Source organism: Adiantum capillus-veneris, unplaced genomic scaffold (genome assembly GCF_014529385.1).
Source record: "Adiantum capillus-veneris isolate H3 unplaced genomic scaffold, ASM1452938v2 Hic_scaffold_276, whole genome shotgun sequence".
In the NCBI taxonomy this organism is placed as follows: domain Eukaryota; kingdom Viridiplantae; phylum Streptophyta; class Polypodiopsida; order Polypodiales; family Pteridaceae; genus Adiantum; species Adiantum capillus-veneris.
In genome coordinates, this window is record NW_028221404.1 from 445,138 (window position 1) to 455,386 (window position 10,249).

At 45.0% G+C, this 10,249-nt stretch overlaps 1 protein-coding gene across 1 annotated transcript; it reads right to left on the reverse strand.

The window, feature by feature from the left end:
* Positions 1-7,041: 7,041 nt before the first annotated feature.
* On the reverse strand, positions 7,042-9,879 carry LOC147417333 (uncharacterized). The gene is made up of 8 exons (XM_086507714.1): positions 8,572-9,879; positions 8,442-8,492; positions 8,149-8,324; positions 7,866-8,059; positions 7,709-7,717; positions 7,522-7,625; positions 7,234-7,307; positions 7,042-7,138 (listed from the first exon to the last, which is right to left on the reverse strand). Exons 1-8 carry the CDS (start codon positions 9,877-9,879, stop codon positions 7,042-7,044), a joined length of 2,013 nt encoding a protein of 670 aa, XP_086363840.1.
* Between the last annotated feature and the right edge of the window lie 370 nt (positions 9,880-10,249).

A 10,249-nucleotide genomic window follows, 5' to 3' on the forward strand; every position in this document is an offset into this window, starting at 1 on the left:
GGGCGTCCGGGCAAGACACAAACGCCTGTACCTAACAACCTCCCACTTAAAGGCAAATGTGCCAATAAGTGGGTCCTACTAGCTAAACTACTAGTATGTACAAGAAAACTGGTGAGCGACAACCTACGTCCACTGGCTCTCTCTATCGAGCTACATGCAGTCATATCGGCTCTCGTGGTAGGTGAGCGTGCGTACCCACGCTAGAGCCTGCATGTAAATCTCGCAGACTGCTCTGTATGGTCTACAAAACTCCACTCTGCATCATGCTAGTGTCAGTCATCGTACAACTAACAATGCCTTTTGCAAATGCTCCCACTGCAAATGCTAATGCGGGCCTCAACACTAAGAGATTGTACATGAGACACTCGAACGCGTTGACGAAACTTGCACAATCCTGGCTATCCCAGCCATCTCAATGCTATGTGTATACTCACCCATAGGAACTGTGCATCCTGGCACAACTTATCAACCTCTAACATTAGCATATCAAAGAACTCCATGTGTGTCATCTCTATCTGTATCTCTAAGGAGAAAACCTGCTCTGCCTCTACCTGCACAAACTCTAACAACATGTGTTGTGTCTCACTAGAGTACTTCCTCTCTATCTCTGTCTCTACAAAGTTCACTTGCACGTCATGCACATCAAAATGCTCTGTCTCATGTGCATGGTGGAGCTCCACGAAGGAGACACGTCTCGTCTCTCGCTCAATGCATGCCAGCAACAAAATTGAGACTATGCCATCTCGAACCTCAGACACATTCATAGGATATACCAAACCACTATGGGCTCATCGGCAATCACTAATGAACCGCAATGGCTCTGGAAAGACTTCTCTTTAAGAAGTGTCTGACCACCAAAATTTGCTAACTGTCTCACTAAGATCAAGCTCTGTCTCAGTTGAGGAACGTAGCACACATGTCGTAGCGTGTATGATGCACCACTAGGCAATGACAAACAAATGTCTCCAGTACCCTTTATGTTAAACGTCGAACCATCAGCCAAGTGCACACAATCAAAATTCCCACTAGAAAATGTACTGAACCACTCACAACATTGTGTGACAAGGAAAGCAACATCGCTATCTAGTAACCACTATGGAGAAAGTGTGCTATCCATAGACATATCTGCAAAAGTTACTCACGAGGCAAGCATGAAATCACCGTGACTAGCATAGACTGCCACTAGAACTACCTCTCTAGCATGTGTAAAAGACATATTAGCATCTCATATACATCTACGTTGCTGTCTCATACGTCTAAAACAACGGCGTCTATCATGTCCTGTGTGGCCACAATGCAATCGGCAAGGACGAGACCGCCGTCTCTCACTATCATACATGTCTGGTGCCATAAAGTGAACGTCAAAATGGCAATAAAGTGGGAGATTACTTGACCACTACACAATCATGAAAACCATGACCGATAGTACCAAAAATTGATGCTCGCATATGCATAAAACAACTCCACAATTTGCTATTTGCAAGCATAAACTGGGACAAATAGCTCAACCGAGCATAAAGCGCATAACCATATAGCCAAGTAGAGAGAAAACTAGCTCAAAACCCATCCCATAAGAGAAACTGCCTGCAAAAAGTCAACAAAAAACCTGTGAAACCTGTGTGAATGGCAAAGTCTGTAGCCACACAAGCTTACACAATCCTCACTCCTGCGAGAGTGGGTACAAGAATACCAAACTGGGTCCAAGCTAACAAAACCTGTTGAAGTGAGAGTAAACACTCGATCACTGTCAAAGTGGGACTATATCGACCACTGTACAAGACGGCATAACACTGCAAACTTTTATGGCGAGAAGACGGGGAAAAATGAACAGAGTTTCCTTTGCAAAATGAGCAAAGAAATGCTAGAGTGAGTAAATTCGGGAAATTGGCACACACTACCTCATCGGTCGGTAAACCTGTCGACCAGAAACACTGCGAAGAGCCGAGCGTGCTCGAGAGAAAAACCCGCTCCGGAATGGGCCATTAGAGCCGAATGTGTCGTATGTGTGTCGTCAAAGTCAAAAACTGGAGAAAACATCGAAGCCGAAACACCGTGGATAGTACGTCGGAGCCGGCGGGCCACTCCGGATGGGAGCTAGGGAAGAGCCAATGCTGCTCTCTCTCGATCGTCTCCTGCTGTGTCAAGGTTGGAAAAGCAAGGATGTCCGTTGGAGCCAAACGCTTCGGAATGGGCTTAGAAGGGAGGCCGATGGTGAGGCTACACTAGAGGAGAGCCGGGCCTCTCTTGCTATGTAGAAGCCAAGGAAAACGCCCAATCGCCCTCTGCCGCCCGACGAAAGCACGCTAGCCGAGTAGCCGCTTGATCGGTGTCGAAACCGATGGCGATGCCAATTGCCAATGCTCGAGGCCAATGCCAAGCCGTCAAATTAGTGTCTCCGATGTCGAGGAGAACTCCAAAATCAGGCTGATGCCAGGAGTGATGCACGAGCTTACTCACCTAAGCTCGCAAATGTCTGTGTGTGTGCGTTGACACCGAGTGCGCACGCGCTTGCTCTCCTTTCTCCATGACCAAGAGTGCTCGTAAACTCTCTCTGTCTCTGTCTCTCTCTCTCTCTCTCTCTCTCTCTCTCTCCTTGAGAAGAGCTATCTCTCTCTCTCACCCTTTCTGCGACATACTTGTGGGCTCTTTTGAGGTTAAAAGGTCTATTAAGCAAGGATGTCCCCTGGCCCCCTTGCTTTTCGCCATCGGGTCACATCCTCTCATTACGATGCTTGAAGCCAGTGCTGCGCGGGGAGAGATTCAAGGTCTAGCATTGCTGGGCAACGACCAGCTATTGGCCAAAATGTTCGTAGATGATTCGCTCCTATTCTTGAAGGCGTGCATTCAAGTTGTTAGGAGAGCTCTGGAGATTGTGCAAACATTTGCCGTGGCCTCAGGATCCAAGTGCAATATAGAGAAGTCAAGAGTAATCTCCCTGACGGAGAACGACTCTTTTGACCTTGTAGTCTGGACAGGAGAGATTATCTCAAAAGGGAGTGTATTTAGAAACCTGGGAGCCCCTGTAGGGGTGGACGTAACCCACAGTCAAAGATTTCAATGGGTCCTTGAAAATATAAGTGCCAAAATGAGAAGGAGGGAGTTCGTTCTCCTACCCTTCCAAAGCCGGATTAGAGTGATCAATGCTTTTATGATTCTGTATATTGCTTTCCTCAGTCCCGTGCTCAAGATGGCTAAGTGTAACTAGAAAGAATTCTTAAAACTAGTGAAAAGGATTCTTTGGAAGAACAACACAAAAACCTCCTGGCCATGGCAGTGGGCTAGATGGGAGGTAGTTGCTTGCCCGGTAGACCAAGGAGGGCTCGGAATTCTTAACCCTGTATCCCATGCTGAGGCCCTTTGTACCAAATTTATGGTCTCATTTGCTAAACAGGACCAAGCTTGGGCTACCATGACCAAAGAAATGCTTGATGCAGCAAAACTGGGATCGAAAGGGGGAAAGTGGAAGGGGGTTGTGATGCATGACAAACTTCTCGCCACAAAGTGGTCTTATCTTAGATCTGGTGGACTCTCAAGGGAGGTGATGAGGAAGTGCAAAATTGCAGCTGCGGTTTTGGAATGGGGGGAAGTAACCAGATACTTTAAGAACTCCATTTTGCACTAGTTCCCTTGGCTCTCTAAAATATTGGGGCCACCACAAAGCTCCTATTGGATAGAAATGGCCAGGAATGTGAATAATAAGGAGCTCATTCGACTAGAGAAATTCTAGGATGGCAACAGGAAGTGCTGGAAAACTGATGACTCTTTAGCCATCCAATTTCAACTGAATGGCTTTGAGACTTTACTAGTCTATAGAGTGATAAAAGAGCTTGATAAGGTGGTGATGCCAATTTGTGAATCCAACTTTGAATGGGATGCTCGGAGATGGCCCGGGAGTAGTAGCCTCTTTTAAAAACCACACTCTAAAGGCATTTACCATGCATCAATGCACGAGGCTAATTGGTGTAGCCCCCTCAACAAATTATGGAAGAGGCACTGGACGGAAAAATGGTAGGAGGGAGTATGGAGAACATCTGGAAGCCAAGGTGGCCTCAGTATATGAAAATATTTCTGTGGAAAGTGATGTGGGGTGCTCTGCCGACGGGCGTGAAGATACAAGAAATAGGCATCGGGTTCGATCGTTGCTCGGGGTGCAGAATAGCTAGTGAAGACCTAGCCCACCTTTTCATGGGATGCCAGGCAATATGGCTGGGAAAATATGAAAGTGGATTAAAAGGACATGGCAAATTAAGTTCTTCAAGAATGATCGGTTCTTTGGTAGTAACAGGCTGGGAAGTCCTGCTCTTCTCGTATGCACTCAAATAATCAGGTCAGGTACTACTTCTTGCACCATATTTGGCAAGCAAGGAACCGCCGCGTGTTTGAGGGGGATCTGGTTGTGGCAAGCTTTTGTGAAATCAAACAAGAGAGTAGAGTGATGATCCACATGATCTGAGGCCAATAAGCGTCAGAGGACTAGTCTAGAACAATTCATAAAATCTTGTAAGCAGAGGAGTAGTAGTGGTTTCTCTGCCAAGCAGATAACTTGTAATCCTTTGACCCTCAAGGCTCGGTCTGAGCTCGAGGATCGGTGTATATTTCTGATGTTCTTAATACTATCCACTCACAATTGTGAGTTTTGAAAAAAAAAAGAAGTATGCAAGGTGAAGCTTCACTTTAGCATTCTAAAACAATAGAATGCAAAAAAAAACATATATGTGTCTTTGTGTAAAATTTACTAAAATTATGCAAGGTGAAGGTTCACTTTAGCATTCTAAAATAGAATGCAAGAAAAGTATAGACATGTCAGGATGTGAAATGAAAGGTAAGTCTCCATCATGCACCGAAAACAATGAAAGTCTCCCTAACCCAACACAATACTAAGGGTTTCTTTTAGAAAGCCAAAAAGAAATTTAATCTATTTCTCTACAAACAGATGGAATGGTAGTCTTTGTCGAACCTGCAGACTCTGACGATATTGCAGAAGTGTGTGTGTGAGTGTGTGTTCACCACACACGCTTTTCCCTTATTGCTTGCACTTCTCAGTGCTGGCTCATTTGGTTATACTCAGATTGCGACTTGTTTTGCTTCCTTTGACTAGCGCTACCACGTGCAATGCTTCCCTCCCCCTTTGCTCCAGTGTGTGTGTGTGTGTGTGTGTGTGTGTGTGTGTGTGTATGTGAGCAACACCACCACACATTCCCAAGGGATACAGCTCCTCGATTCTACTATCGACCTGCTCAACAACACCTCGATTCTGCTGCCCAACCTACTTGGGTTTTGGTTATATTTCGGCCTGCTAGGCCTCGTGGCAAAGCAATGCATGCCAGTTGCCGGTCGTATGTAGCCGTTAGGTGACCGTTGACCAAAAAGTCAACACACAGAGCTTACGCACAGTTTCGAACACCCGACCTCGCATCCCAGGAGCATTGCCTTAACCACTGCACTACGTGCGTACATGTGCACAGGATGTGGAGCATTCTGTAGATAGGTCTGAAATGTTTGACGTGATCGGTTGGGCCAGTCATGCTCACCTACATGCGGCCTAGCAGGCCGATATTTAACCAGAGCCACCTACTTGCCGACTTGACAGGCTGCTCAATTCCTTTGCTCGCCGACCTGCTCATCTCGATGCTCTGCTCAATTCATGCCCTTGATTCCCTGCTGCCGATTCTCCAAGCTCTTGCACTTACTGCCCGCTGTGCCAATTCCTTGGTTGCCTCGCCTTGCTTGGCCTGCTTGATTGCTTATCTCATGGCCCTTTGCTTGCCTCAAGCCTCTGCGCTGCCCGATTCAAAATGCTAATTGGATCTGCAGCTCGACACTATCGAAGGTCACACACAGTGTGTGTGTGTGTGTGTGTTCAAACACTCTTCTTGGATCTGCTTTGCTTCTCACCAGGCTCACTACTCGGCTTGCTCTGCAAAATTCCATTTCTGCATGATTCTCTGATTCTCTCTCAAGACGCTCTCGTCTCGAGAAGAGCTGCACACCCACGGGTGCGGGGAGCCGAGCACCTCCACCATCGGACCGATTCTCATCGAAAATGCACCGATCTGATCTGATTCATGCTAGATCTACCACCGCCGAGCTGAAGCCACCATAGCCAAGCTCCGTGCTTCCGCGACGGTCACGGAGAAGCTGTCGCACGCATGGTTTTGATACCACTTGTGAATGCGCGGTGCGGTGCATGCAAAGAAGGGGAGGAGCACGAGAGTGTGTGGGGGGAGCAACCTCAGGAAGTAATGAGTGAGGAGCTTCTTGTTCTTCATATTCAAAGAATAAAGAAGTGTACACACGGTGGGCGGACGGTTGGACACCGGACGTTCGGCCCCAAGCAAAGGCGCAACGCCTTTATCCCAACAAACATGACATGGAGGTTTTTAACACTTAGTGAAACCCTCGAGCCTTGTTGATATATATATATATATATATATAGAGAGAGAGAGAGAGAGAGAGAGGGAGAGAGAAAGAGATTTCATTATCATCTTCGAAGGTCAAATATGACCTATGGACCAAACGAAACATAATGGGGTGTGTGGACCTTATTACTGACTTTCGATGCTCAAAAATTGAGTCTAAATGAGCATTGCAATTGTGAGCCCACATAGCAGTTGAGACAAAAATGTGTGTGGGGAGAGCTGAGGGCTAAATTTGTGGGGAAAGAAAGCTCTAATGGGATAAAAAATTGAGCACCTGAGTAGGGTACGACACTTAGACTTACAAACTTGTTGGGGACATAAAGTGCAGAATTGATGATAATTTTTGTCGATGCCCCAACACCATTACTCCAATTAAGAAAACTGGCAAATTTACACAAGTTTTAGTGTAATTGTCGGCAAAAGCTTCAAATTTAGACCTAAAAACCGGGAGAATTTCAAGTTTCCCCTTATTTTGATCGGTTAGGAAAAATGTATTTTTCTAGCCCTGACACACACATGAGCGCATGTGTGGCATGCATGCATGCAAAAAAGATATCATGGTACACAAACATGGACAACCATAAATCTATATGCACATGAAATCTTGTCCCACTGGCAATATTTAGGTAATGTTGACTGTTACAAAATAAAGTTGAACATCCAACCTATAAGATACTCCACGATATTTTGACCTGCCTTTTGCAAAATGAGGAGCTCCCCTAAAAACAAGGTGAAAACACAGAAAGAGAGTCATTGGTCTCTCAAAAACTTCTATTTTAAGAGACTTTTATATATCGCAGGCCCAAAGGCTTACCTTCTTATGTATGCCATATACTTGTTTGGATCCATTGTTTGCCTTAGCTCCAGCTCATTGTTGTATTCTGAGGCCTGTAATTTGCCATACTCACAATTGTAAGATTGCAACAACCTTCTTAAAAAACCTCAGGCTCTCTCTCTCTCTCTCTCTCTCTTTCTCTCTCTCTCTCTCTGCAATACATCATGGAATTTGAATAATAGGATATAAGGCTTGCGACCAGGCTTAATGAAAAATTGGTTGGAAAAACTGACAATCTAATGGTTTTAAGGCATTCAATATTGTTACCTTAAAATTAAGTAATTGAGTTTGTTTGGAGTCGTTGCCTTCATAAAATTTGAGTACAGCACGGTCATAGGCTCGTGCTGCTTCATCTTCTGTGTCAAAGGCGCCTATATTTAATTAAAAAAAACATCTTTAGTCAGTGGGATATTCTTTCTAGAAGCGCAAGATATTGAAAGGGCCTTAATTATACCCAAGTAAACTGATGAACGCGATGAGGTTGACGTTGATTACCAACGGCCGATCGAGGAGCAGATAATTAGGACAAGAAAAGATCACAAAAATTAGCGCTTAGAACGTCGTACAATGGGATCGATGTTGTAATTAGCAGGCAATATAGTGTTGATTACTTTGTTTTCCATTCCTCGTCTTCTTGTTGATGTTGGTATGTTTGCTTTTGCTGTTGTTGTTGTTTTGGCTGTTGCTGTCGCTAATTTGGGCGTCAGCTGCTTGTGCTGCGTCTTTATCATCAAGCGAGACGTAGTCTTGTAGCAGCTCCGTCGGCACCCACAGAGAGGCTTCAAATCTTTTTGTCGAGGGCTTCCTGCAAAATGGAAGACGAAAATGAACTGGTCAATTGATATTTGCTTTACTAGCTAGAAATGAAGGAGTGAATTGGGCCACCCTAGTTACCGATATACTCCCTTCAAGCGCTTCTTCTCCCCGGCAACTGATTCGACGGCGAGAGGTGGGACAGCCAATCGCCTGCTTTCGCCAGCAGCTACATGATCGCTTGGTAATTCCTCCTGCACCGACTCCTCAATCATGTTGTCATTAGGCTCAACGTTGTCGTCGACAGCAGCTGGCACCTGGAGCACAAAACATGCAATATATTATTCATCAACCCAAGCTTTATTTACGGCAGGAGCTGATCTTGCAATTAATTGCTTAATCGAGCTTAATACCATCTGAATTTGTTTTTCTACCTGAGGATTCTGAACATACGCCTCTTCGATAAACGCGGGCATGGCCTCGCCCTGCAAGCAGATTGGGTTCATATTATTACTATTATTATCGTTAGCAATTTTAGCGAGCCCTATGATCATTTAGTCTTACAGATCTTTTATAATGTATCCGATCACTGCCCACTTGCTGATGCAGAGGCTGCAGCGGACCGTCTGAATGATTAATATTGGATTGATAGTGTTGAGTGTAAACTTGGCGCAAACTTGGCATGTCTGCAAACCCGGCGCTGAAGCTGGATGACGCTGTCCTGTAACTCATGCTCCCAATATCATTATTAATGAGCCCATCGACACTATTCACTACGCTATATTCACTTGGATTGAGACTAGCAGCGGCAGGAAATTCCACATTAATCTGTTCCACATCATGGACATAATTCTCTATGTCTGCAAGCTTGGCGCGCTTCCGTCCTTTTCCCTCTTCATGCGCATCAGCATCATCATGCGCCTTCTGCCTCATTGACGTGTCCACGATGCATCGAATATCTGCAGCTGCACTATTAGTTAAATGGTACTGAGCCGGTAAGAAACTGCTGTGATCCTGTAGCCCCTGACGTAGATGATCAGCATTCATGGCATAATGATCATGCGTTAATTTGGCTACTGCACTAACTCCAAGCTGAGGCACCAGAAGCTGCTGGTGATGTGCACCCTGCAGCAGATTTGCATAATGAACTGGATAAACGTGATTTGAATCTTGGCAGTGCATTGATCCAGCTACACGAATTGCGAGCTCAGGAAGGGACTGCTCATGATAATTATTAATACTGCTCATCTGCAGGTTTGGGGGATATTGCGTAATGAATCCGGGTGCAGCGCCGCCATGCTGATCAGCCTGCTGCACCTGCTGATCCTGTAGTCCGACAACACTTCCAAGCTGATGCTCGTAATTGTATGACCCCTGCAGATCATTAGCATATGCATAATATTGAGCATATAAATCAGAATCTGGGTAGTGCGTTAATCGCGCTAGATCATGATAAATAACTTGAAGCCGATCAAGGTCCTGCTCATGGTACGATGCATGCTCAGAATACTGCGTTAATGCGGCATGCTCCTGTATTATATGAGGCAGCTGCTCAATATCGTCCTGTAACCCCTGCAAATTTGCAAAAATTATATCTAGGTCCGCATCAGGAATAACTTCATCCTGATCAACTAATTGAGTTGTACTACTGAAGCTCTGAATAGGCTCAGGATCGAGATCCTGATAACGCAACAACTCATGATCCTCCATCAAGAGCGATGCAGGCACTGCATTATAAATTAGAGTTAAGTCTTGATCAGTGTTAATTAGCCCGCCATTCTGAATAGTATCATAAGTAGTACCGGCTTCATTAGCAATTTGCGTTTTATTCGTCAGGTCATGCAAATCGTTGTTGACAATCGATCGATCCATGCTCAGAATCTGACTCCTGGACGTCTAGTGATGATCCCTGCACAATATGCTCTATACGGTTAAGAAACAGCGAGACAGAGATTAGAGAGAGCTGTCTGTCTTACAAAGAACTAGACGTTCGAGAGATAGAGAGACCTGTCAGTGTTACAAAGAACTAGACGTTCGAGAGATAGAGAGATTAGGACACAGATCTGTCTCTATTGCATAAAATTAATACAGTCTAGTCAACTTGCTTTCACCCAGTGTAGAGAACTATATTGATTATTGCAGAGGCTGATTGACTATATTTGAAGGTATATCAACTACTTTCAAGGTAAGTTGACTTGACTATTCTTCCAAGGTATACATTGACTAATATTCACTATTTTAA